The sequence below is a fragment of the Patagioenas fasciata genome, chromosome 15 (assembly GCF_037038585.1).
Source record: "Patagioenas fasciata isolate bPatFas1 chromosome 15, bPatFas1.hap1, whole genome shotgun sequence".
Classification (NCBI taxonomy): Eukaryota; Metazoa; Chordata; class Aves; order Columbiformes; family Columbidae; genus Patagioenas; species Patagioenas fasciata.
Window position 1 is genome coordinate 8181463 of NC_092534.1, and position 26309 is coordinate 8207771.

Sequence of the window (26309 nt, forward strand, 5' to 3'; positions counted from 1 at the left end):
CCCAGACCAGGCCCAGTGCAGGAATGTGCCCCAGCTGAGGGTGTTTACAGGCAGCTGGGGGCTGGAGGGTGGTGAAGAGCAGAGACCCCTGGCTGGAGAATGGATTTCTAGCTCCTACCCCTTCTGCATCTGCTGCTGATCCCGAGATGGGGCTGGGATGGGAGGGTGATGGATGATGCCTCCCAACTCTGAGCATCTTGTAGGGCCAAGAGGGGCAGCCCTGGTGCAGCCCCTCGCCCTAGGGTGCTGCCTGCATCACACCCGGGATTTGCTGTGGGCAGGAGCACCTGGGGTGCTCATGGGAAGCGTTGTCCCCTGCAGCTGGTCCTCAGGGATGCTCCAGGAGCTCAGATGTGGGACACAACCCCTGGCAGCTACCACAGCAAACACCACACACACCCAGACAGGAGACAACAACAAGCAGCCGTGCCTGCACCAGCTCATTTTCTCCTCTTGCTCCAAGTTGGAAATCCCTGGGGGAGCAAGGATCCCCGAGCCTGCCCAGGACCCCCCAGCCATGGTGGGGGCACAGGCAGCACCCAGAGTGAGCAGGGCCAAGGCAGAAGCCGGGTGCACTGTGGGGCAGGGCAGGCAACGATGGCTGTGGGCGGGCGGGGGGGTCCATCCTCCCCCAGTGCCCGCGGGTTTCCCGGGCCGGCGCGGGGGCGAGGGGCTGCAGCATCCCAGCGCTCTGGGCACGGAGCAGCGGGGCCCGTGGGAGGGGGCTGGCGGAGCTCCGGGGGCCGGGCCCGGGGAGCCGGAGGGGGTCCAACCAGGGCGGGGGCGCGGGCAGCACCTCCCCCCTCTCTCTCCCTTCCTCCCTCCCCTCCGGTCCCCTCCTCCTTCCCCTCCCCGCCGAGGAGCAGCCGGCGCCGTCCCGTCCCGTCCCGGGGCTCGGCGGGCTCAGCTCCGCTCCGCCCGGTGCTGCCGCCGCCTCCCCATGCGGGTGTCCCGAGTGGGCAGCAGTCGCCGGCCCCCCCCGCCGCCCCAGCATGGCCCGGCTCTCCGTCAAAGATCACCTGGATGGGATTCTCTCCGACTTCGAAGGTGCGGCCACGGCTGCGGGACCCCTTCGCGGGGCTGCGACCCGCACTCGGGGCGGGGTATCGTGGGGAATGGATGCCCCCCGGGGGAGGGTACTGAGGGGGATGCTGCTGGGGCTGGACGTCTTGGTGGGATGGGATGCTCCCCAAGGGCTGAGCATCGTGAGGGGCTGCGCTCCCTGCCGGAGGGGCTGGGTGTCGGGGAGGTGGATGCTCCCCGGGGGCTGAGCGTCGTGGGGGGCTACGCATCGGGAAGGGACTGGGATGCCCCCTCAGGGACTCAGTATCGTGGGGGACTGCTCCCCCCGCTCCCCGGGATCTGGACATGGCGGGGTGAGCCCGACGGGGCGCACCCTCAGGGGGAGCCTGGTGGGGTGCGCCCGTGGGCGGGGCAGGGGGTGTGGGGGGGACTGCAAAGCGCTCCGGGGGGAGGGTGCGCGTGTGTGTGCGGGCGCACTCCCCGCGTGTGCGTGCTCCGACCCGCGGCTGCGCTCCCCCACTCCGCCGCCTGGGGGGCTGCGGGGGGGGGCCGAGAACGGGATGGGTTTGTCCTTCCCTTGCTCGCGATTGTCCGCGGCCGCTTCCCTGACGCCGCTGCGGGAGGGGCTGGGGCCGGTGGGGAGGGGCGGGCAGCGAAACCCGACCCCGGGGCTGCTGCTGCCCTCGCCGGGGAGGAATGTGTGCACCTACCCCGGGCACCTTAACCCCGCCACTGCCGGGCCACCCCCAGTCCCTGCCACCACCCTCCACGCCCCCTTGCAATCCCCCACCTCGCCCTGCATTCCCCCGCCTCTGTGTCTTCTCCCCGTCACTCTGGACACGGTCTGAGTGAGGATGGCTCAGGGGCAAGGGACAGGTTTGGGATGAAAGGAGGCATTTTAGTGTGCCGCCGGCAGTGCCGAAGCAGTGAGATGGATGTGGGGAGGGGGATGCTGTCCCTGTGTCCCCATGGCCCCCGGCAGCCTGGCCAGCTGGAGAAGGGCAGGACCGGCCAGAGAAATAACCTGCCCGGGGGGAGCTGTTATTAGCAGCACCCGCACCCTGGCCCCTGACCCCTGCCCAGCCCGGGGCACAGACGTGAGCTGGGGAGGGGACGGGGACAGGACCCCCAGTGCCCTTTGGCCCCCAGTGCTGCAGGGACTGTAGCCAAGCCAGGGCAGCAGCCACGGGGCCGAGGAAGAGGAGGGCAAGGGCGACCTCATTGTCGGTGGGTGCCATGCTGGGGCAGGCTGGAGCACATTCTAGCATGGTAGGGATGAAGTGGCACAGCAAGGGCTGCCCCCCCAGCCTCCTTGCCAGCAGCAGCCACCCGCTGCTTGGCAACAGGGTGCAGCGGGGGCGAGGAAGGCTGCCTGGCAGGGACCTGGGCCCCCCATGTTCTCCCGGGGGCTGGGGAACTGGCTGCCAGCACCAAACGGTGCCGCTTTGGCAGAGCTGGCAGGAGTGTGGCTCCCGGGGTGGCCCAGCGCCCTGGCGGGAGGGAGGGAAGGATGGCTGCCCAGTGAAGGCGCTTCCTTCCCGTGGGGGCTTCGTGGGGGTCTTGGCTACTCACACCTGCCACAGCAGTGTCTCACCAGGCCATGGTGCCCATGGGGGCAGGGTCCCCCACTGCTGCCAAGCAGCCTGTGGTTGCTCCAGCAGGATGCTTCGCACCAGAGCCAGGAGCAACAGTGCCCATGGGACAGCAGAGTGGTCCATGGGGGGCACATTTGCACTGCCAGCAGGCCTGGGGCCACAGTGTGGGCTCATGGTTGTCATCACTATTGTGAAACTGCATAGGTGGCATGGCTGCACCTGCCCCCGTGGATCATAAAGTTACTGCTGCATGTAGCTATAGCTCTGGCCTGCCTTGCCATCAGTAGGTTTCAGGGTTAATGCTGGGGGTGAGGCGGGGGGGGGGGTGGGTGAGAGTCCTTCCCAGCATGGCTGTTTGCATGGATGCAGGGGGAGACTGTTGGGCGGGGGATCCAGTTACTTGGGCCCGGATCCCTTACAGGGGGAATAAAGCGGGCAGTATGCTGAGCAGGGAGCCAGCAGCACCGACCAGCCGGGCACAGATAAACTGCAGGGAACAATGATAAAAACCACGGTGAACAATGCAGCAGGGCCATGGGGCTGCCGGCACCCATCTGGCCCTTTGGCACCCGGCTGCAAGGGGGGCACATCCAGGTGCCGGCACAGGGTGGCACTGCTGGGGGTCCATGCATGGGGGTGGCCGTGGGGTCAGCTTGGGGAAAGGGCAAAGCCCAGCCAGTGCCATTGGGTGCCACACTAATGCCACCATCTCCCTCTCTGTCCACAGCGCTCAAGAAATCATTTGAGGCAGAGGATGGGGACGAGATGTCTGGCTCCCCACCAGTGTTCCCGCTGCCGTCGGGCACCGGCGAGTGCCACCAGCCGCTGCAGCCCGGCCACCTGCCCCGCTCGGGCACCACTGCCAGCCCCAGCCCGGCTCCCAGCCCTGTGCTGCGCAGCCATCTCAGCACCAGCCTCTCTGTCAGCAGAGCTAACGGCACCGCCAGCACCAGCATCACCCGTGTTGCCTCCTTCCAGACCCGACGGGGCTTTGCCGCAGGGCCGGGCAGTGACGGCGAGAGCCTCCGCAGTTCGTCCTCCAGCCTGGAGAGCCCTGCTCCCCCACAGCTGCCAGGCACCCCCCCAGCTGCTGTCCCTGGCCTGAAGAAAGTCCCGTCCCACGGCAGCGTCTTCCCAGCAGAACTGGAGCATCCCCTCTGTATGGCCACCACCAGCCACAGCTCGCTGCCAGCACTGGACCTGCACATCGCTGAGGAGCCGGGGATGGGGACCCCCCCACTGAAGCCCTTGCTATGGGGCTCCCGGGGCCCTGCAACCCAACCCCACACCCACCAGCCCTCCTCCTCCTCCCCAACCCCATGCGATGGCACCGAGGTGTCCCCGGGGCTGCCCATGCTCTCTGATGGGCAGGGGGGGCAGCTGCCAGGGGTTGGGGATGTGACCCCCTGTGCACTTCCGCGGCTGCAGCTGAGGGTCAGCCTGGGTGCCAACCCCAGCCTGGCCCACCGGCCCCTGTCACTCCCCCGAGCCCAGGGAGAGGCATCCCCAGCCCCCACAGCTCCTTCCCCAGGGAGGGCTGAGGGGCTGCCACCGCTGCCAGCCCCCCAAGCTGCCCCCTTCAAGCTGGTGTCACAGCCACAGACAGTGCAAGTGAGCTCCCAGCCTGCCTTCCTGGGGGGCCTGGTGCTGGTGCCAACATTGGGGACCCTGGCAGCACCCAGTGGAGTTGGGGCAAACCCCCCCAGTGCCGGGCATGTGGGGCTGCGGGGACCCTGCGCAGCGGCGGTGGCTCGCGGTGAGGCCACAGATGGTGGCTGGGCTGCAGTGACGCCGAAGCACGGTAGGACTCACTTCTGTCCCCTCTCCCCACTGGGACCCCCTTGTTGGGTGTGGTGTTGCCAAACCCTCCCCCAGTGACACCCACTGCCTCCACCTGCTCCAGCACTGCCAGGGAGGGTATCAATGTGGGGACATGGAAATGCTGGGGACAATGCAGTCAGGATGAGCCCTACCAGCCCTCTCCTCCCTCCCCACCGGTGCTGGAGTTGCTGCGGGGCACATTGGATGCCACCCAGCACAGCGTGCGGTGCGTAGCGGCAGGGGGCCCATGTGGTGCGGAGCTGAGCTCGGCGCTGGCAGGACTCCCAGCCCGCCTGGCCCTGGGGTGTCTGGCGAGCTTCCCGCACCGCCCCGGCGCTCATCGTTCTCCCTGGTGCAGTGAAACAGGTCAGGACACATGTGCCCCACTGGCGGCAGCGCCGAGTGCTGGGGCCTTGCGCGTGCCGGCTATCGCCACGATCTTGTCCCGCGTCCAGCGCTTTCTTCCCCTCTCATCCCTCCTTGTCTTGGCACAGGGAGGGATCCTGTCTCTCCCTTCCTGCAGGGGCAGAGGATGTGGCAGGGGGCCAAGGTGCACTCAGGTGTGCTCAGCACACACCTCATGCTGGGGGGAGGACATGGAGCTCCCTGGCATGGCCATGCCCCCGGCTCCCACTGCGCCAGTGTGGGCTCCACAGAGCCTGTGTATGTCCCCAAGCACAGGGTGGGGGACACCCAGTGTCCCCCTCAGGAAAGGCTGCAGGGTGACAGGGTGGACAGGAGACGGCTGCCACCACCGGTGCTCCCTGTTTGGGTGTTTGCGGCTCATTGCCCGTCTCACTGGGGTGTCATGAGAGCCGCCGTCGCCGGGCTCTAAGTACTGACGCCGGCAAAGGCATCCATACATCTGCTGCGGGCTGGAGTGAATCATCCACCAGCAATGCCCGTGGCCGCACTGCCCAGCCAGCCTGGCTGCCCTGCCGCTGGCCAGGGGGTGGGGATGGTGCTTGGGGCCGAGCTGGGGTGAAGAGGACATGGGGGGACAGTGCCTGGGGCTGAGATGGAGTGATGGGGACATTGGGGAATGGTACTCGGGACCAAGCCAGGGTTTGGCAGCGCAGCCAAACCTGGTGTGCCCAGGCCGCAGAGTGGGGTGTGAGCTGGCAGGCAGCACATGGGCACCGGCTGCCCTGCAGATGACAGGGGACTGGTAGGCACTGCCTGGGCACAGTGGTTTCTCTGCCAGGAAGAGCTGGGGTTGTGCTGTTTCCCCTCCTGGGAGGCCACCACGAGCCCCAGCTGGTGGCACCCACGAGTGGCCACGGGGTAGTGTGGCACGTGTGGTCCCGTGTCCCGTGGGAGGAAGCATCAAGTGAGCCAGTGGCTGCCGCGTTTCACTTCCACACCGAGCGGGCGCCCGGGTCGCCCACACAGGGCCCCGGGCGAGGAGGAGGAGCGGAGGAGGAGCTGTGGGCTGCAGCCATCCTCCCCGCCTTGCACCCCAGGAGCCATTTGGCCCCGGTGACCAGCTCTCGACGGCAGCAGCTCCAGCTCTGATCGGCTTGTCCAGGTAGGAATGGCCACAGTGACACTGGGTAGGGCAGCATGGAGGCAGGGGGGTGCTGCTGCAGGGCCAGGGCAAACTGCTCTGTCCCCTGTCTCCTGTGGACAGGCGTGGGGTTTCACCCACTGCCTCACTTCTGCTTCTGCTCACCACCGGCACGCCGTGGTCCCAGCCCTGCGCCATGGCTCCTGCCTGTGCCGTGGCCAGCTGGGCTGGCTCCGGGTCCGACCACGGATGGGGATTGTCACCGCTGTCCCCTGGGATTGTGTTTGGTGCTGGGAAAGGTGTCAGCATTTCTGGGTCATGGTCAGCTGGGTTGAGTAGAGCTGCGGTGAGCTCCTCACAGGCACCTCTCCCTCTGCTTCCCCCCAAATCCTCCATTCTTTTGCTGGAGGGGCCAGCTTCATTCTCCCCACCGGATCTGGAGCCATGTTCTCGCTATCCGATGGCCAGTTCGGCGCGATGGCGAGCGGCCGAGCCAAGAGCTCCTCTCTCAGCATCCTCCACCCCTGGAGGCTTATTACAGGCTTCCCTAGGAACTGGTCAATTAGGCCTGCATCAGTAATTAAATTTGTGGAGGAGGCCATGGACCTGGGATTACTTGGCCCTGCCTGGATAATGAGAGCATCTTTAACAAGTCCTGGAACAGGTCTGGCAGCAGGAGCCATTAGCCCTGGAGGTGCCTGGTGATGCTAAAGAGCTTCCACGAGGCCGCCCAGCTGCCGACTGTCACCGATGAGCCTTTTCGGCAGTGAGGGCAGGGACATGAGGGCAGGGACACGAGGGGTTCCTGCCCTGCAGGGGAGGTGGTTGTGGTGCAGCAGCCGGTGCAGCCCCGCAGCTCCACCAGCCACCCTGTCCAGCTGTTTGCAGTTGCTCAGCCCTGCTGCCAGCAGGGCACAAGGTGAGGGGTGACAGCTGAGCCCCTGTGTGGGTGCTGCATGCTGGGGAGCTGTCCCCCCCACACCACGTCCTGCCTGCACCCTGCCCGCAGTGGCTGGCCACCCTGGGTTGCTCCAGACAGCGGCTGCTTCACTTGGTTCTAGTTCTGTCCTGGCCATGGTGAGGAGCTGGCAGGGACCAGGATGGGGGTGCAGGGGGGCTGGTGTCCCTCGGGAGTGGTGACATGTCCAGGTGAGCATCGGGGGCGTCCCACCTTCCTGCCTGCCTGCAGAGCACCCCAGCACTACTGGGTGGGTGGATCCCCGCAGGAGCAGCCACACTGCCTGCCCTCGGCCCCCCCGGCAGGGTGTCACTGCTGTCACCAGGAAGTCCCTGGCCGTTTCGCCACTTCTGAGGAACACCCTGACCCACAGGGGCGCAGGGGGAGCTGGGACATGGGGCACTGCTGTCCCCAGCCCTGACACCTTCCTGGTGATCCTGCCGTTGCTCTGGTGAGGCAGTAGGTTTGCACCCACCCATGGGCACAGGGTGCTGGGTGCCCCCCTGCCGGATGCTGTTGCCACAGCAACAGGCATGTTTGGCTCCATCGTCTGGTACACCAGGGCTGGACTAGGCTGGACCGTGCCCACGTGTCCCTCGTCCCCAGGCTGCATGGCAGATGGCCACAGTCTCGGCAGGGTGGCTCGGCCGCCTTGGCAGCCTGGGCCATCAGCAAGCTGCCACTCGAGCCTCGCCTACGCCAAGAACCGGCTGGCCCATATGGAGCAGGCAGGGAGGCTGTGGCGTGGGGAGACGCAGGCACTGTGGGGCACTGCGGCAGCGGGGCAGGTGGCAGGGCCACCACCCCTACCTCACCTCACTGTGCCTGTGCCATGGTTGGGCATGGGTGCTCCTCAGAGGGCACAGTGCAGGGCTGTCGCCAGTGCAACGGAGCTGGTGGATGCCAGTGGGGATGGTACTCACGGCTGAGCGTGCCCACTCCCGTTTGGTGCCATCACAGCCACCCACGAGGTGGTGCGTGCCATGGCGGGGGCTGGACATCCTTGTGCTGGTGTCCCATCTGCACTGGCCTGGCTGGACGTCGGCAGTGCCATGTGCCAGGTGGGCACAGCCAAGTGGGCAGAGCCAGGTGGGCGCCTTCCCCACTGTGCCAGGCAAGCGGCAGACTCAGCACAGGGGCTTGGCTGTGGTGGGGAGGGGGCTGTGGGGGGGGGAGGGAGGGAGGGAGGAGGGAGGGCGGGGGGAGGGACATTGCCATGTTCGCCATGTGTTGGAGCGTCAGCCTCGCCAGGACCAGGTTTGGTGCCAGCTGCAAGCTGGCGGAGGGGAGGGGGCCAGGCTGCCGCACTGATGGGGACAGGGACGCTGGTGGCACCCAGGAGACCATCCCGACCGTAGCAAGGTGCTGAGTGAGGGCACCGCGGCACTGAGGTAGGACTCAAACAATGGCCGTGCCGGGGAGGAGAAGGAAGAAAGGGCTCAGGGGCCCCTCAAGCTGCTGCACAAAGGGCTGGGGTGGGTGCAGGACTCTGGTGGCCCCCAGGCTGGGGCATGCTCTGGGCACAGTCCCCTGGGCAAACCCTGCATGTCTTTGGGGCTCAGGGTTGCACTGGTGCCTGCAGTCCCCTTCCCAGCACCCCCAAGGCTGCAGGCGGGTGTCCGGGCACAATGTGGGGTGACAGGTTCTGCCCCATGCTCGGAACCCCCCAGGCGCGCTGGGGCTGGAACGGGTGCTGCAGGAGGTGGCCTCAGCGTGGGTGGCAGTGTGGGCTGGGTGAAGGGTGCTGGCGGTGGCTGTGGTGCCCGATGCAAACACCTTGCAGAGCAGGTGGTGGCATCACGGGGGATGGGAAGGGCTACTCAGTGGCCACGAGAATGCCACTATAGCACCTCCCTGTCCCCATCCACCAGCAGGGTGCCGGGGGCTGTCGTGCCACGTTGCCATGCCGAGCCTCAGTGGCTGCCAGGAATGTGCCGGGGTTGCATCCCTGCCAGGGTGGCTGCTGCTGGGGTAACGGTACTGGCAGAGGGGTGGGCACTGGGGGAGTCCAGACTCAGCCAGCTTTGCCCACCCACACAGGGAGCAGCCTGGAGCCCACGGAGCACAGCATGGAGCCGCCGGCCGTGCCGGAGGAGGAGATGATGCCTCTCAGTGTGGCACCCAGCCCGGCGGGTTGCCAGCTCTTTGGTTATGTCGGAATTGAAGCCGTGCTCGACCAGATGAAAATCAAAACCATGAAGACAGGCTTTGAATTCAACATCATGGTTGTGGGTGAGTGCCTGCTGCGGGGCTTGGTCTTAATTGGGGTGGGAATCCTGGTTATGCCGCTGTGCCAGCGGAGATCATGTTTTTAAGGGATTTTAAGGGATTTAAGCAGTAATAAAGAGAAGCAACATCCCATAGACTGTAATGTAGCGATGCTGGTGCATGAGCTCATCCCAACTGCTAGGATGCTCCCAAATGGGTACTGAGGGGTTATTTGCTTGAGGAATAAGTTTATTGGAGGGATAAACCAGGACTATCCCAACCTCTGGCGTTCTCCCAAATGGGTACCAAGGTGTTACCATCCTGGGGAATAAATTCATTAGAGGGGGCAAACTAGAGTTATCCCAACCTCTGGGATGCTTTGAAATGGAGACTGAGGAGTTACTGCCCTGAGGAAATTAATGTACGGAGGGGGACAAACTGGAGCTACTGATATCCCCTCAGGACAGAGTGGGTTGGGAAAGTCAACGATGGTGAACACCCTCTTCAAGTCCAAGGTGAGCCGCAAAGCCTTGCAGCCCGGCCAGGAGGAACGTATCCCCAAGACAGTGCAGCTGCAGTCTGTCACTCATGGTAAGGTCACCACCACGGGGTTGTGTCCCACATGTCTGCGGCCTGAGACATCCCCCAGTCCCCTGCTTCTCCCTGATGCTTTGTTCCCACTGACACACATCTCTGCTCCATAGTCATTGAGGAGAAGGGTGTGAAGATGAAGCTGACAGTGACAGACACTCCAGGGTTTGGGGACCAGATCAACAATGAGAACTGGTAGGAGACAATGGGGTGCAGCATCCCAGCTTAACGGGTGGCATTTTGGGGTGGTAGGGGGTTGAGTTCGGATGCCATACCCCAACTCCTCATCCTCAGTTGGGACCCCATCATCAAGTACATCAACGAGCAGTATGAAAGGTACCTACGTGAGGAGATCCTCATCACCCGCAAGAGGAAGATCCCGGACACTCGGGTCCATGGATGTGTCTACTTCATCCCCCCTACGGGTCACTGGTGAGTTCCCACTCACAGCACCCGTGGGTACTCCCTGCTTGGTGGTAGGGTCACTCTCGGGTAACGGCGGTGGAGTCACTCTGGGGTGCTGGTGGTGGGGTGACCCTGGGGTGCTGGTGGTCCTTGGCAGGCTGCGCCCACTGGATCTGGAGTTCATGCGACGGCTCAGTAAGATTGTCAATGTGGTGCCGGTGATCGCCAAAGCCGACACGCTCACCCTGGATGAACGGGCAGAGTTCAAACAACGGGTGAGGGCAGGTCCCCAGTAGGCCCCCTGGGGTGCCCTGAGTCCCTCTGCAACCCCGGCTCAAGTCCTATATACCACAGATCCAGGAGGACCTGAAGACCCATGCCATCAGCGTGTACCCGCAGGAGGACTTTGACCAGGACCCGGATGACAGGGTGCTGAATGACCTGATTCGGGTGAGTGCCAGGATGCTGGGGCTGAGGATGCTGCTGTCCCAGGGGTCCCAGGAGCACCCTGGGGCAAGCACATCCTTCTGTGCTGGCAGGAGAAGATCCCCTTCGCTGTGGTGGGGGCGGACCAGGAGCACCAGGTGAACGGCAAGCGGGTGCTGGGCCGCAAGACCAAGTGGGGTATCATTGAAGGTGAGCGGAGCCCCTTGCACCCCCAGCCCTCCCCAGGTATGGGAGGGGATATGTGCTGGGAGCAGCACCCATGGGTGCATCCCTGCCTGCGTGGGTGCTGGCGGGGTGTGGATGGTGGTGTGGAGCTGTGCCAATGCTCCAGTGGTACTCAGAGCCCGCCAAGCTGCGCTCCCCTGCCACCCTGCCCTCCCTCCTGCACTCTGCCCGCCCCGCTGCCCATGCTGCCCGTGCTGCCTTGCTTTGCAGTGGAGAACCTGGCGCACTGCGAGTTCCCCCTCCTGCGAGACCTGCTGATCCGGTGAGCAGGGGATGGGGCAGGGAGTACCAGCACCCTGTGGAGGGGGTAGTGTGGCAGAGGGGAACAGTAACTTGATGTCCTTCCTCCCCACTGCCACCTTGGGCAGATCCCACCTGCAGGACCTGAAGGACATCACCCACAATGTCCATTATGAGAGCTATCGCGTGCGGCGGCTGAACGAGAGCAACCAGCCGGGGCCGAGCCCCCACAACGGGCTGCCTGGCAAAGGCGAGGGTGGCAGTGACCTCTGAGCCACCAGGTCACCCCCAGAGCCACCGCTGGACCCCCATGGCAGTGCCTGTACCCTGACCAGCAGTGCCTGTGCCTGGACCCTGCCTGGGGTGAGGAGCCCCCGAGAGTGCCAGGCTGCTCCGGCTCCTCATCCCCAAGTTCTGCCACGGGCACAGACACCTTGGACCCTGCACAGCATTAAAGCTCAAGCCAGAGCCTTCACCCTTCACCATAACCATCCTCCTGCTGGACCTACGACCCTTCTGATGTGCCACCACCCTCCTGTGCTGCTCTGGCTGCTGGGGCCATAGAGCAAGACCTTCCCCCAACAAGTGCTGCCAGGGTGCCCTATGCCAGCACCAGCCAGGCACCCTGGGGAGACTGGGGTGCTTGCAGCGGAGTGCTGGTGGTTCCGTGGGTGGCCAGGGCGGGCAGGATGCGGGTTCCCTCCCCACAGTCACCCCACCCACCCTGCCCATTTACGGCAGGTGGCACAGTCGGACTTTGAGCTGCTTATCGGGTGCCGGAGGGGTGCAGAGGTGCGCAGAGGTGCCACCCTCAAGAGTGTGGGGGGGCTACACCCAGCTGCTCCCCGATGTGTTACCCCCCTGCCAGGGGCACCTGGCACTGGGTGCAGCTCCCCAAACCCCTCAAGCAGACCCGAAAGACACTGCCCCACTGGCTGCTGGCCCTGGCACGGTGTGAGCGGTGCAAGGATGGGGGAGTTGGGGTGGCCCCCCCTGTGCTCCAGGGATGCATGAAAGGCCCCATTGTTCCTCCCGCTGTGGGCAGGCCCGGGGGTGGTGCCAGGACAGCAGCACCAGCGGCTCCCTGCCCCCCCGCCCTGGCCCTGCTGTGAGCGCCGGCACCTTCGCTCAGCACTGCGTTAATGATCCACCTGCCCGCGCCGCTGCCGCCAGCCCCCAGCAGCCACCCCGGTGAGCCGTGCGTGGCGGTCGCCGTGGTGGCAGCCACGGAGCTGGGGGTCCTCGGTGCAGGCGGCTCGGGGGGCTGGCGGCTCCCTACCCTGCGCCCCACCCCTCCGTCCCAGCACCCAGATAAGAGCAGCTGCCGGCAGCACCCATTTCCCAGCTTGTGGTGTGAGGGGGAGAGCTGGCCGGGACCATGGCCAGGGTGACAGTGAACCTCCGTGCCGTGACCTCCTGGGTGGGCATCACCCGGCTCTTTGCTGTCGTGCTGTCCTGCATTGCCTTCAGCTTGGTGGCCTCCACCGGGGACTTCGGGAGTCCCTATGGGACGTGGTGTATGTTCACCTGGTGCTTCTGCTTCGCCATAACGCTGCTGGTGCTGTTTCTGGAGCTGCTGGAGCTCTACCCCAAACTGCCGTTCTCCTGGGATGACTTCACCTCGGCTTTCTCCATGTTGGCAACATTGATGGTCTTCACCACCTCAGTGGTCTTCCCTGCCACCTTCATCAGCAGCCCCTGCAGCGGCAGCAAGTGTGCCCGCCAGGCCGTAGCCACCACCGTCTCCTGCCTCTGCTTCCTTGCCTATGCCCTTGAGGTGGGGCTCACCCGCGCCAAGCCGGGGGACATCAGCAGCTTCCTCTCCACCGTACCTGGGCTCCTCAAGGTGTTTGAAGCCTATGTGGCCTGTCTCATCTTCTGCTTGCTGGATGCCGACAGTACAGAAGCTGGCCTACAGTGGTGCGTGGCCGTCTACTCCATCTGCTTCATCATCACCCTTCTCATCATCATCTTCACCATCGGCCGGTGCCTCAGCTACGTGCCCTGCCCACTGGAGAAGGTATTGGTGGGGTACAACGCCCTGGCCCTGGTGATGTACCTCACCGCCACCGTCCTCTGGCCCCTCTACAACTTCAGAGGGCAGAGCCGTCCTGCGTCCTGTGACAGGGACTGCAAGTGGGACAAGAACCTGGGGATCACCTTCCTCACCATCTTCAACCTCATTGCCTACTTGGTGGACCTGGTCTACTCCACCAGGATGGTTTTCATCAGGGCACCTCCCTAAGGGCTCGGGGTGGTCCCAGCGGGGAGAGGGGTGGTGGGACATGGCCGAGTGCCAGTGCGGGGTTCCTGGTGGAGCTGAGGAAGAGGCTGGATGCCTTGGAAAGCTCCTTCTCCCCGTGCTGGAGCAGAGAGCCATGGGGTGCTCCCGGGGGTGCCTGAGTGGGGGGGCTGGGGAGCTGGGTTGGAGGGAACAGGGTGTTCCTGAAACCCTGGAACTGGGCGGAGGGGGGTTGGGATTAAATCGGGTCATTTTTCACTTGCTTCTGTCTCCTCTTTCTTTCCCTTCCTGGCTTTCTGTGGGATCCTCCCCAGCAGCACAGGGGTCTTGGGGACGAGAAAGCGGGGGGCACTGGTAGCACCAGGGGGGCACTGGCAGCAGCACACGGGGGCACTGGGCTTCAACAAATCTACTTTTCTCCTGCTTGTTGACTCTGCACCAGAGTGAAGCAGGGCATGGCCAGGAAAAAAAACAGCCCAGATGCCTTTACTTTGGCACCTACACAGGACCCTGACAAACGGGTTTGGGAGGAATGTGGCTGCTGGGGGGGCTGAGCCTGCCAGGCCCTTGTCACCAGTACCACCAGGTCCTCATCTCCACCACCGTCACTCTAGTGGGAGCCCCACTGGGTCTGGTCCCAGACATGCTGGTGGGATCCCTGTGCCTGCTGCTTTACTCCTTGGGGGCTGCCAGCAAGTCCCCTGCCCTGAGGGGACACAGGGCTGCAGGGTGGCTGTCACTTGGTGCCACCACAGCTGGGGGTGCTGAGACATGTCATGGAGAGGACGGTGTCACGGTAGACCAGCGTACCAGGAAGAAGGCAGCAGAGCAGTGCAAACAGGGGAAGGCGTGCCCGGCGGGCAGAGCTCCTGGCACGGTGCTCCCGGATGTGGGACAGGCACCCCGTGGGGCACCCCGGCGGCTTTTGGGGCCACTGTCCCCAGCTTGCACTGCTCCCTCCACTGCCGCTTGTCCTGGCACTACCCACAGCCTCGGGGCATCCCTGCTGCTTCCAGGCTTGCTGGTGGCCACGGAATGGGGTCCCCACCATGATGAGAGAGTGGGTCCCAGGTGGTGATGACAGTGCCACAGGTCACCTCGTGGGTGTCCCCTTCACCGAGTCCATGTCCCCATGGTGGCCATGACCCCATGAATGCAGCATCCTGGCACCAGATCGGCTGGTCCCCTGCACCCCAGGCAGTGAGGCTGGAGCGTGCCGCGGTGCTGCAGCCTTTACCCTCCCAGCAGTGCCGTGGGTGTTGCTTGCAGCCTCTGAGGCAGAATTTTTGGAGCAAATAAAGTGAAAACCACACTGGCTGGGCAGAGCCCTGCCCAGCGCCCAAGCATGGCTATTTTTAGTGCCCAGGTTGATTGAAATTCATGGAGAAAAGGGGAAGGGGAAGCATCGTGACGGCAGTGGCTGTTCCCACTTGTGAGGCGTGGCGCTTCATGCCAGTAACGTGTTTGGCTGTGGATGGCACATGGACGATGCTGGTACATGGGGTGTGGTGAAGGTGGCGTGCAGGAGGCTGAGTGGGCAGTGGGGTGCAGCATGGATGCTGGGTGATGGTGGGTGCAGGAGGAGGCTTGAGGGCTCCCTGCACTGCGCTCCAGGGAGCACCCCAGCAGGAAAGCCTGTGCCTGGCGGCACTGTCTGGGATCTAAGCCTGGGCGAGACCGCGGGGCACCTCCCGGCAGCTGCTGAGTGTCCCGGGGAGCTGCCGGGACCCCAGTGCCAATCCGTGCTGTGCTGGGGAGCCCTGGTGCCGGTGCGATGCCGGTGCTATTGTGGTGCCGCTGTCAATGCAATGCGGTACAGGTGTGTAGCCGGTGCGGTGCAATGCCAATGCCGATGTCAGTCCCGGTGGCGTGCAACGCCCATCCCGGTCCCGGTGCCGGTGCATTCCTCCCCCTAGGGGTCGGTGTGCCGTGGCGCGGGAGGCGGTGCGGGAGGCGGTGCGCTCCTGCGCACGGCCCGGGGCGGCCGGGGCACGGCGGCGGCGGGGAGCGGGCACCGCTGCGGTCCGGGTGAGTACGACCGATGCGACGGGAGCCCCGGCCCCGCGGGGATGCGACGGAGCGGGCCGGGCGGCGGGGGCGGGCGAGAGGGGAGCGGAGGGGAATGGGTGGCACAGTCCGGACCATGGGAAGCGGTGCCGGTGCTACGGTCCCGGCCCCGCGGTGCCCCGATCCCGCTGCGGCCCGGACATCGCCCGCTTGTCCCATGGCACGGCTAGCGGGACCACCTGGGCAGCCCCGGAGCCCACCCCCGCCCCGGACGGGACGTCTCTCCCTCGGGATAGCCCCGCACCTCCCGGGCCGGTCTGAGCTGCCCCGGTGCCGGGATGGGGCAGGGGATGCGGTGTCGCGGGAGTGTCCCGTAGGTCCGTGGGTCCCCGAGGTGTCCCTTCCCACACCGCACCCTGACGCGTGCTGGGGCTGCCTCTGCCTACCCCCCGGGGTAGGGGGGTCCCGGGGATGGATGAGGAGCCTCCCGGCCGGGGTGTTACAGCTTCCTGCAACACAGCACCAGCAACCAGCCCTCTCCTCTCAATAGGATGCCCTTGTGTCCCCCAGGGATGCTCCTGTGTCCCGCAGTGCCCTCGGGGACACCCTTGTGTCCCCCAGTGCCTCTGAGCCCCCAGGCATGCCCCTGTGTCCCCAGCTGGACAAGCTGCCCCCCCAACAAGGCCCCCTGTGAGTCCCCATCTGCCCCCTCCAAGGCCTGATCCCCTGTTCAGGGTGAGTGCCTAGGGGGGTTCACATCCCCTCCCTGCCCCACGGCCCTGGGGGCCGTGGCCGGGAGCCCCCTGTGCTGCTCCATTACCCACTCTGAGCATCTCCAGCCTCTGCTGGAACAGGGCCATGGGGAGAGCAGGGCAACCTGGCAGTGCTGCACGCTAGGACAGGTGCTTGGGGGCAAACCTGGGGTGGGGGACTCCGGTCCAGGGAAGTGATGTCCCACACCTGACATATGACCAGGAGTGCTCACCAAGAGCAGCTCCCTGGAGCAGGCCAGAGCATGGGTGCTCAGGGATAGGTCCCCACGAACACCAGCAGGTCTGATCCCATGCTTGTGTCTGTGCAACCCTCTCACTGTGCTGGCCACTGTGAGCGGGGGTGGATGTGGCACCCCAAAGGGATGGCACTGTATTTTTGGGGGGACACATATCCTTCAAGAGAGCTGCCTGGCAGAGAAGGGGTTAACACCATGGAGGGTTTCAGGGTGCCGAGGTGTCCCCAGCTGAGTACACCCAGGCTGCTTCTCCCACTGGTGACCTCACACCACTGCCATGGCAACGGCTCATGAAGTCACTGGTGCTGGGAATGGGGTGGCTGCCTCGAGCATGAAGTGATGGGATGGGAGTGCAGGAGGCTGGTGAGCAGCATCTCCCTGCTCTCACTGTGCCCCTGGATCCCCCCAGAATGAGCTGTGCCCCCACCAGTGCCGAAGCCTCCGCCTGACCCCTGCCTGCCCTGCCCGCGCCACCATGCTCATCAAGGAGTACCGCATCTGCATGCCACTCACCACCGAGGAGGTGAGTGGGGGACAGTGTGGGGCCAGGGCTGCCTGTGCTTCTGGGACCGAGCAGGAAAGGGAGGTATTGGTTGGGAAGTGGGGTGAAGAGACAGGGTAGCTCTGAGCCACACTGCCATGGGTGCCAGAGCCAACTTGGCTGCAGGGACCCACTGATGGAGGGGATAGGTGGGGGTCCTGTACCCACAAGAAGGGAGTGCCAGGGGGGCGGGCCCATGCCTGGAGAGGGGCCGGGGGATGCTGCGGTACTTTTTGCTGTCCCCTCATGGCACGGACCATCTGCCTTGGCTGAGCCACTGAGGTGTGTTTTGGCTACAGCCATTGGGTATGGGATGCTGTGCGTAAGTGCTGAGCTGTGTTTTGGGGTGCAGTCAAGGGGCACATCTCATCCCTGGGCATAGTGGCCTTGGGGCACAGAGTCCATCAGCAGTACTGGGGGCTGCTCAGGGGCATCTCAGCCCCAGGACCACAGGATGAGTTGGCTGCCAAAGGGCACTGGGGTTTGGGTACCTGTTGCACTGTGGTGCTGGGGCTGACTACCCCCACAGGGCACATGGGCTGAGCCCCTGCTCTGGCAGGGAGCCATTAGGGCCATTTGCCCCATCGTCAAACAGCAGCAATATCCAGTGATATCCAGCAGCTGGTGGCATCCCCAGCCAAAGGTCACTTGTGGGCATCTGGCACTGACAAGGACTTTTTGGGGAGCAGGGAGCTGTGGTGACAGTGCTCACATCACGCAGCGCCAGCCCTCCCCAAGCACTGGTTTTGTATTTGCACCTGGCGAAGGTTTCCAGTTTGGCAGACAAAAGCTAAAAGATCATGCTGGCGGTGATGGATGGGATACTCAGCGGAACAATAAAACACTTATTGCACAGCTGCCTCATGAAATACACACACGCATACATATATATGTATATGTATTTATATACATAGTTTTTGCTGGCTCCCAAGTAGCTTGCTGAGCAGAAAGCCTCCAGGCACTCCACACAAGGCATTTGGGCTCCAGACAAGAGCAGGAAGGGCAGGATCTGGCCCTCACCCAAGCACTGGAGCAGCCCAAGGGCAGAGGAGGTGAAACAGGGTGCCCCAGTAGACCCCTGCCTGCTGCATGGCTCAAGGTCCATTATCTCCTTGCTCTGTGCCTCAGTTTCCCCACTCAGCGGTACAGCTGGAAACCCGTTAGCCCAGCAAAGCGGAGCCCAGCCCAGCACTGCACCAGCTCAGCCGGGAGGGTGCTGGGGCAGGGATAGCAGTGCTGAGGCTGGGCGCTGTGGTTGCAGTACCGTGTGGGGCAGCTCTACACCATCAGCAAACACAGTCACCAGGAAAGCGAGAAGGGTGAGGGCGTGGAGGTGGTGAAGAATGAGCCGCATGAGGACCCCGTCCATGGCCCTGGCCAGTTCACTGAGAAGCGTGTCCACCTCTCCAGGTGAGGCTGTGGCTTCAGCAAGAGGGGGCTGCCTGGGGAGGGGCTCCCAGTGCCCCAGCTCCATGGGGTAGCACTGCAGTGTGGGGCAGGGGCAGGCATCGGGCTGGTCCCATCCCACCCTCCAAAATTCACAAGGAGCATACTTTCGGGGTCCTTGACACCTTGCAGTGTGGCTGCACCCATCTTTGGGAGCTGCACCTGTCTCCCAGGGATGCACCTGTCTCTGGGGACTGCACCCAACTTTGGGGGCTGCACCTGCTTCTCAGGTTGTGCCCATCTCCTGGGATGCACTTATCTTGGGGGGGGCTGTACTCATCCCCTGGGATACAACTGTTTTCAAGGCATGTACCCATCTGCTGGGATGAGCTTATCTGAGGGGGCGGCACCCTTCTTTGGGGGCTATCTCCCAGGATGCACCAATCTTCCCAGGGGTGCGCCCCTCTCCAGGGGCCACAACTATCTCCTGGTGTGCATCCATCTTCAGGGTATGCACTCATCTTTCAGGGCGCACCCCTCCCTGGGGGTTGCACCCATCTCCAGGGGCTGCAGCCCTCTCCTGCTGGGCACCCATCTCCGGGTATTGGTGAGTGCCTTAGCTGCAGTGCAGGGCTCAGCAGGGATGCCCAGGCTGCTGCTCAGCTGGTCTCTGGGGGTGTCCCCGTGTCCCTGCGTGCAGTCCCCGGTGCCCATTGGGTAGCAGATCGCACCTGGCGCTGCTGTCCCTGTGTCCCCGCTGCCGGCTGCGGCATGCTGTGGTGCGGGCATCGGCTGCCCGTTCCCCCCCCGACTGGGGAGCTGCTGGCGTGAGATGAGCTATTTTTAGCCACAGCACTCACGATTCCCCTCTTGGGGATGGTATTTATAACACTTATAAATTAATCAAAACCCACCTCCCAGCTCCCTTGAGGGGCCTGATCCTGCCCTGGGACCATGGGCAGCCATGGGATGCTGGGCTGGGGTGCCTGGGGGCAATAGGGGCACTGTGGGATCCTGGCCCTGGAGAGGTTTTGGGGTCATGGGGAAGGGATAGGGGTCCCTGGGGTGAAGGGTTAGGGGTGCCTGGGGAGGTGGTAGGGGTGCTGGGGAGAGGATGGGGGCCCTGGGGCAGAGGTGGGGGCCCTGGGGAGGTAACAGGGGTCCCTGGCAGGGTTCTGTGGTGCAAATGATGGTCCTGGGGAGGTGACAGGCATCCTTAGGGAAGTTCCTGGAGTGTAGGTGAAGGTTCTAGGGAGCAGGGGTGTCCCTGGGGAGGGGATGGGGGCCCAGAACCAGGGCTGTGCTGTAGGGGGCTGCGTCTGGCAGAGCAGAGCCAGGTGGCACTGGGCAGGGCTGTGCCCACCAGCTGTATCCTGCCCTGAGCTGATCCCCCTCCCTGTCGCCGTGGTCCCCTGCAGCAAACTTCCAAGCTGGGCACGGGCAGTGACCCCCCGCATCTTCTACATCACGGAGAAGGCCTGGAACTACTACCCCTACACCATCACCGGTGAGCCCCGGGCAGGGTGTGGAGACGGGTAGCGGGACACAGCTGGGCATCTTGTCCCTCTCTGGCAGGAAGTTGGGAAGAGCCCGGCCATGGCCACTTCCCAGTCTCACTGCTCCCTCTCTCCCCTGTGGTGCCACTTGGTGATGCCACCCGACGATGCTGATGTGCCACGGTGTCCCTGCAGAGTACACGGTAAGGAGGTGGCACGGGGGCACCTGGTCACTTGCCCAGCACCTGCTATGGCTGGGGTGGGTGTTTCCTGGGGTTGGGTCTCCCCTGTGGTCGGCATCTTTAGGGGTAGTTGTCCCTTGGGTCTGGGCATCCCTTGGGGTGGGCATCCCTTGGGATGGGTGTCCTTGGGGATGTGCATCTTTCAGGCTGGGTGTCCTTTGGGCTGGGTACCCATTGGGGATTCACATCCTTGGGATTGGGCATCCTTTGGGGTGGATGTCGCTTCGGGCCTGCTGACAGCCGCTCCCTGCAGTGCTCCTTCCTGCCCAAGTTCTCCATCTACATCGAGACCAAGTATGAGGACAACTGCGGGGACAGTGAGAACGTGAGTCTGCACTGCAGCTGAGACCTGGCAAACTCATTGCATGGTGACATAAACGTGTTGCTGATGCCCCTCACTCTCCTTCCCTCTTCAGATCTTCCGCAGCGATAAAATCCTGGGTGACCACGAGGTCTCCTTCCTGGACATTGCCTTTGATGAGATCCCTGAGCGTTACTATCGCAGCCTGGAGGTAGCATGGGTGGGGATGGGGTGAGGTCCCCAGGGTCACCCCCTTGTCCCACATCTCCAGGGGGTGCTCATGGCCCTGATCTTCCTCCCAGGACCCCCGATTCTTCAGCTCAGCCAAGACAGGCCGGGGGCCGCTGCAGGAGGGTTGGCGCCAGCACACCAAGCCCATCATGTGCTCCTACAAGCTGGTGAACGTCAAGTTCGAGGTGTGGGGGCTGCAGACACGGGTGGAGCAGTTTGTGCACAAGGTGAGGGAGGTCCAAGGCCAGGGTGAGCAGGGGGGGATGTTCAGGGGGAGATAGTGGGGGACAGTGACATGGTGCTGACCCTCGCGGTGTGTCACAGGTGATCCGGGACATCCTGCTGATCGGGCACCGGCAGGCGTTTGCCTGGGTGGATGAGTGGTGCGGTGAGTCTGTGGGGTCACCCTGGCACTGCTGGTGAAGGGGGGGACATGGTCTCTGAGGTGGCTCTGGGTCCCCAGGGTGAGAGCGGGCTGTGAGTTTAACCGCCAAGGCCACTAAGCCCACAGGCAGCTCCTGCTCTTCATCCAGCTCCCCTGCTGCCTGCACTGCCTGCTCTGCCTGCTCTGCTCGCTCCCCTGTCCCCATTCCTGCCTGCACCCCCACACGCTGCCCGCGCCACTGCACACCTGGGAAAGGCTTGGCTGAAGCATGGGGTGGGCAAGAGGAAACCCAGCATCACTGCCTGCACTGCCTGCACCCCGACTCTGGCACAGAGATGCGCTGCAGGCAGCTGCTGCATGCATGCAGACACGGGACAGGAGCACCACGTGCGGTGATGGCCAGCAGTGGGTGATGGCAGCAGGTGCTGGGCCATCTCGGTGAGCGGCTCTCTGCCTTCCAGACATGTCCCTGGAAGAGGTCCGGGCCTTCGAGAGTCAGATGCAAGTGGCCACAAACCAAAAGCTGGGGAGCCAGCACCCCTGACCCCACTGCACAGGCAGCCCTGCTGCACACTGCCTGCAGGGGACAGAAATCCCAGACCTCGCCACACTGCCTGCAGGCGCATGCAGGCAGGGGGGTGTGTACGGGGGCACGCTGAGCCCCCCTGCACCTGCTGCCGTCCCCACATGTCCCCTACCTGAGCTGCCTGCGCTACCTGTCCATCCCTTCCCAGCTGCTGACTGGGCTGGTGTCCGAGTGGGCGGCTGGCTGTACTGCCCAATGTCCCCCTCCCTGCTGTCCCCCTGTCCCCAGCCCCTGTCACCTCCCCAGCACCCAGCTCGGTGGGGAGCCAGTGCGGGGACGCAGGCTGCTCTGGGATGATGGGGTGCAGGATGTGGCTGTGCCGAGCGGCCCCAAGCCCAGCTGTGCTCAGCAGGGATGACGATGGAGGAGGTGCGGCGCTACGAGCGGGAGACGCAGGAGGCCACCAATGAGCTCATCGGCCTGGTGGCACCCAGCATCTCAGTCAGCGAGGTGGGGCAGCCCACGGCCACGCACTCAGCCCCTGCCAGCGCCCCCTCCACCCCCCTCAGTGACGAGGCCCCGGATTTCCTCGCTCCCCCCAAGAATTGTCCGCGCAAGAAGTCAGCACCGGAGACCCTGACTCTGCCTGCACTGCGGGAACGTGCTGACGCCGAATGACAATGGCTGTGCCACACTGTGCTGCCTCCCTGGCCGGACCATACCAGCCCCACTGCCAGCCACAGCCGCTCTGACAGGCACCAACCCTGGAGAGGGACCCACCGTCGGGGCGCATGGAGCCCTGGGCGGGTACCAGCCTCCCCAAGCCATCACAGGTGCCCACACAGGACGTTGCCACCATCGCCGTGTCAGACCTGCTGGCTGCGTGGGGAGGGGACACCAGGCCGGTGCGGGTCCCTGGCAGTGTTGGGTGTTGCTGCAGGGGCTGGTTCACTCAGCACCACCCACCCTGGTTTCCACAGGAGCCACCGAGGCTGGCGAGTACTGGGGGGGCAGCAGACAGTGCCAATGTGCCGTGGATGGGCTGGGTGCCGGTGCTGGGCTGAGCAGCTGCAGGGCTCAGCAAGTGATGCTGGAGCACCATCAGCACAGCATGTGTGATAGTGACAGTGACAGCTGGCTGCCCAGGCTGGGGCTCTCCGGGGGCCGTGCAGCCCCATGCATGGCAGGTCCCATAGTCAGGGTCCCCTCCGCCATCCCGAGGTGGGCTGGGGCAGGCTCAGCCCTCTGTTTTCTTTAGGAAAACAAAGGGCTTTTCAGAAATAAAAGCTCGAGACATGGCGTCTGGCTGCCAGTGGTGGTTTATTTGGCTCCGTGGAGGGCTGCCATGCCTGTGCCAGGGTGCTGTGTCCTCTAGGGCTGGATGCGTGTGGCGAGGGGCAGCCAGGTCACCAGTCCCAGGATGGGAAGATGTGGTCCTGGGACGGGACAGCAAGGGGCTGGGGTTCAGGTGGGCAGGGCAGGCAGGATGGTGCTGGCTGCAGGGGGTCAGCCCAGCCCTGGGGAGATGTCTCCAGCAGACCCGGCAGCACTGGGCTCCTCTCCCTGCCAGCCATCGTCATCCTCTAGCTCTCCAGCACCTGGCATGGCTTCTGCTGCTGGTCCCAGCAGCGCGATGTAGTAGGAGCTGCAGTAGACGGGCGCCTTGTTGGGGCTGGAGTAGACCTGCTCAGGCCGGAGTGAGGCGAAGGGATTGGCAGCGAAGCCCATGATATGCGTCTCCAGCTCCACCAGGATCTGCAGGGAGGACTTCAGCTCCTGCTCGCTGCCGGGAGAGGGGGAGGATGGGACGTTACCAGCCAGCTGTGCTAGCACATGGGGGCGGCGGGCCCGTGCTCACCTGTAGACGGTGAAGAGGACGGGCAGGCGGTAGTCCCGCAGCAGCAGCAGGGTGGGCAGCCAGCCTGCCAAAAGGTCCGGGCAGGCATGGAAACCTGCGGGGACAGCGGCAAGTGTTCCACCTTCCTCCTGTTTCACCCTGGCCACAGGGAAAGCTGGCTCTAATGGCACCCCCTCTGTGCTGGAGGTCCCCAGAGTGCATGGTGACGCTGGCAGGGGGCTTGGCAGCCTTTAGCAAGAAGGGTCCCATCTCCCCACCAGCACAGGGGACACCCCCTGGCGCTGGGTCCTGGTCTGAGCCACTGCAGGGAAACCTGAGAGCAGGGATCCCTCTGAGTGCTGCTTGTACCTGCTACTGCAGGCGGGTGATGCCGAGTGCCTGCAGGATGATTGTGGCTTGGTGCACAGCCACAACAAGACCTGGGCATGACATGAGGTCCAGTGGTGCTGGGGCACTCAGGGTCTGTTCTGCCAGGGACATCCCACTCAGGGCAGTGGGGTGGTGAGGGTCCGGGCCCCTCCACGATGCGGGCACTCACCTGGGTGAAAGCCCACCACCAAGTCAGGGCGGGCAGCCAGCTTCGTCTCCACATGGCTTTCCCAGAAGTCGTGGTAGAGCCCCTTGTAGCTGCTGAGATAGACCCTTCCCCGAGGTGCCGGCATGGCCAGAGGTGGCCTCATGATGGGTCCATCAACCACGTCCACCCCTACCATCACCACCTCTATGCCCCAGTGCCCTGGGAACATCTTCATCAGCTCATCGTAGTCTGTTAGCCGGGTGTTGAGGGTCTCAACATGGGATGCCCCCACCACATGCACAGTGAGGGCCTTGGCGAGGGGGTCGATGCCAAAAAGCCGCAGCCCCAAGCCGATGGTGAGCGGCCGCGAGTGGAAGTCGGTGACCAGTCGCCGGACAGATTCACGCAGCTCCGCGTCCTCTGGCCGGGGCTTCCCAGCGTTGGCCCAGAGGAGAGTCATGTACCGCCCAGCCAGGATGGTGCTCAGCTTCTCCTCCAGCTGCCCCTGCATGGAGAACCAGTCCTCCCAGCCCTCCACGGCCCGGGCGGGTTTTGTCCAGCTCTCCGTGGGGAACGGGATGTCTCCTGTGGGGGAGAAAATGGAGAAGCATTGGAGGTTGCAGCAGTGGCCTCACAGCCCAAGCCACTTGTCCCACCCAGGCTAGTGGGGGGCTGGAGCTGGGAGGAGGGACCCCCACATCCCTTTGGGGGACCTGTGCAGCCCAGGGTGGGGTCAGGCAGGCTGGTGGGGGGCATGCACAGGGTATCCCCTGCCCCACCTGTGAAGATGAGCCACTCCACCAGCCGATCCAGAGCCACCAGCTTCAGCTTCTTGCAGAACTTCTTGTGTAGCGGCCAGTTGGCACGCTGGCACGCCACGCCGCAATAGTACACATTCTGGCACCTGTGGAGAGAGGCAGCGTGCCAAGCCATGGGGGGAGCCATGAGCTGGCCCACTGAGCCTGGCTCCCTGCCACCCCCCAGGGCCGCATCGCTGTTTTGGGGGTGCCCTGCAGCTGGAGGTGGGTGTGGGGGCCAGGGACCCCCATCTTCACTCTGGCTGGAACTGAGGGGACAGATCCAGTCCCATGACATGAGACCTTCATTCCCCATACCTCTTGCATCGCCGTAGGCTTTTGGGGTCAGGGAGGGCATCAGGGAGCTTTTTGCATTCAGCACAGAACTTGAAGGTGTCCTCCATCTTCTGGAACATGTCAAAGTAAGTCCGGATGCCGAAATCGCTGCCACTCTTCCTCCCGTCCATGGCAGACCTGGAGGTGTCGGGGGGCGGTGAGCAGGATCCAGCCTGCTGCTCTGCTGTCACGGCAGGGCTGGTGTCCTCCTTCCAAGGCTGCCTGGATTTATAGCTCCAGCTGAGAGCATCCTGCTCCGAGCTGGCTGGGGATAGGGAGCTGGGGAACAGGTTGGTGGAGGGGGCAGCCAGGAGCCCCGTTAGAACACCCCAGCTGTGAGCTGAGCCGGAGGGGTGGGATGAGCCAGAGGAGATGCTCCAGATGGGGGGACATGCAGGATGCTCTGGCTGAGGCAGGAAAAAACACACACCTGTGCCAGCACCCATGGGTGCTCACTCACTTGTAGTCCTCGTAGCTCTTCATGTTGAGCTTCTGCAGGATGACGTGGGACAGCCCCGGCACGTTGCGGTCCATGGCCTGGAAGCCCAGGGAGTCCACGTCGGGTCCCCTTGCTGCTGGCTCCTCCACAGGCTTCTTGGGCCGGCCAGTTTTAGGGGCAGCACCTGCATTTTGCTGGGCTGTGGTGGCTGTGGGAGAGAGGGGTGTGGGTGAGGGTGCTGGTTCGTGGGTCCCTGGGTGCTGCCGGGGTCCCCCATGCCGCCCACCACCCCCACGCCGCCTCCCGCCCGCCATCCTGCCGCTTGTCCCCGGCTGCGTCAGGAGGGAGGACAGACGAGCCGGTGATGTTGGGTGGCCCCGACACACGTCCCGCTGCTGGCCGGGGAGAGCCGGGCTCAAATGTCAGCCCCGAGGAGATAGTGGCGGAGGAGACCAGCCACGGCCCTTCCAGCAGGAATCGGATAGCGGAGCTATTCTGGTCATCCCCTCCCAGGGAATGGGCCAACCCGCAACAGGGGTCCAGCACCCGCCCCAAAAGCCGCTGGTGGTGGCAGTGGGGTCCCCCAAACCCCTGTCTGCCCCGCAGCTGCTCCCACACTGTACCGCAGGGCAAGCAGGGGTGGCCGCCCCTGTCCCCAGGACCATGCCCCACACCTCTCCCATCTGTGTGGCCTGATTGCCACCCTCCCCGAGGTCCCTGCCCCGGGTCGGGCTGTGGGGACCCCCACCCCCCGCTCTGAGCTCTCAGTGGGGTGTGGGTGAGCGGCTGGGTGAGCACCATGGCCCCTGACAGGATGGGGCTGGGTAGTGGCTGGGCTCCCTAGAAGCACATCAGGCTGCAGGGAAGGACATGGCGCTCCTGCAGCAACCCCCAGCCGAGACAGGTAGGGTCGAGGGGAGCCCTATGCCCCACGGGGCGCTCTGCAGGAGCCTGGTAGGGGCCGCCCACACCCAGC

General features: G+C 64.4%; 4 protein-coding genes across 6 annotated transcripts; 3 read left to right on the forward strand and 1 right to left on the reverse strand.

Moving 5' to 3' along the window:
* The first annotated feature begins 853 nt into the window (after positions 1-853).
* On the forward strand, positions 854-11508 carry SEPTIN12 (septin 12). 3 transcript variants are annotated; one of them, XM_065850486.2, is made up of 11 exons: positions 854-1047; positions 3346-4419; positions 8945-9136; positions 9575-9703; positions 9817-9898; positions 9998-10135; positions 10266-10383; positions 10463-10558; positions 10648-10744; positions 10991-11042; positions 11149-11508. In XM_065850486.2, exons 1-11 carry the CDS (start codon positions 993-995, stop codon positions 11291-11293), a joined length of 2178 nt encoding a protein of 725 aa, XP_065706558.2. In that variant the 5' UTR covers positions 854-992; the 3' UTR covers positions 11294-11508. The 3 variants fall into 3 exon arrangements, with proteins under 3 accessions (XP_065706558.2, XP_065706560.1, XP_065706559.1); XM_065850488.2 differs by lacking the exons at positions 854-1047; positions 3346-4419 and adding an exon at positions 5485-5967; XM_065850487.2 differs by lacking the exons at positions 854-1047; positions 3346-4419 and adding an exon at positions 8118-8295.
* A 143-nt stretch (positions 11509-11651) lies between these two features.
* Positions 11652-13424, forward strand: LOC136108583 (myeloid-associated differentiation marker-like). Its single transcript, XM_065850489.2, has one exon. The coding sequence runs from the start codon at positions 12399-12401 to the stop codon at positions 13263-13265; it is 867 nt and encodes a 288-aa protein (XP_065706561.1). The 5' UTR covers positions 11652-12398; the 3' UTR covers positions 13266-13424.
* A 1736-nt stretch (positions 13425-15160) lies between these two features.
* LOC136108887 (cytoplasmic phosphatidylinositol transfer protein 1-like) lies at positions 15161-22685 on the forward strand. The gene is made up of 10 exons (XM_071815095.1): positions 15161-15290; positions 16688-16801; positions 18081-18229; positions 19624-19712; positions 19897-19904; positions 20197-20268; positions 20360-20455; positions 20547-20702; positions 20800-20863; positions 21799-22685. Exons 2-10 carry the CDS (start codon positions 16754-16756, stop codon positions 22062-22064), a joined length of 948 nt encoding a protein of 315 aa, XP_071671196.1. The 5' UTR covers positions 15161-15290; positions 16688-16753; the 3' UTR covers positions 22065-22685.
* Positions 22686-22689: 4 nt separating this feature from the next.
* On the reverse strand, positions 22690-26306 carry MSS51 (MSS51 mitochondrial translational activator). Its single transcript, XM_065850839.2, has 6 exons — positions 25355-26306; positions 24877-25032; positions 24541-24665; positions 23783-24346; positions 23245-23338; positions 22690-23169 (listed from the first exon to the last, which is right to left on the reverse strand). Exons 1-6 carry the CDS (start codon positions 25645-25647, stop codon positions 22893-22895), a joined length of 1509 nt encoding a protein of 502 aa, XP_065706911.2. The 5' UTR covers positions 25648-26306; the 3' UTR covers positions 22690-22892.
* Positions 26307-26309: the final 3 nt, after the last annotated feature.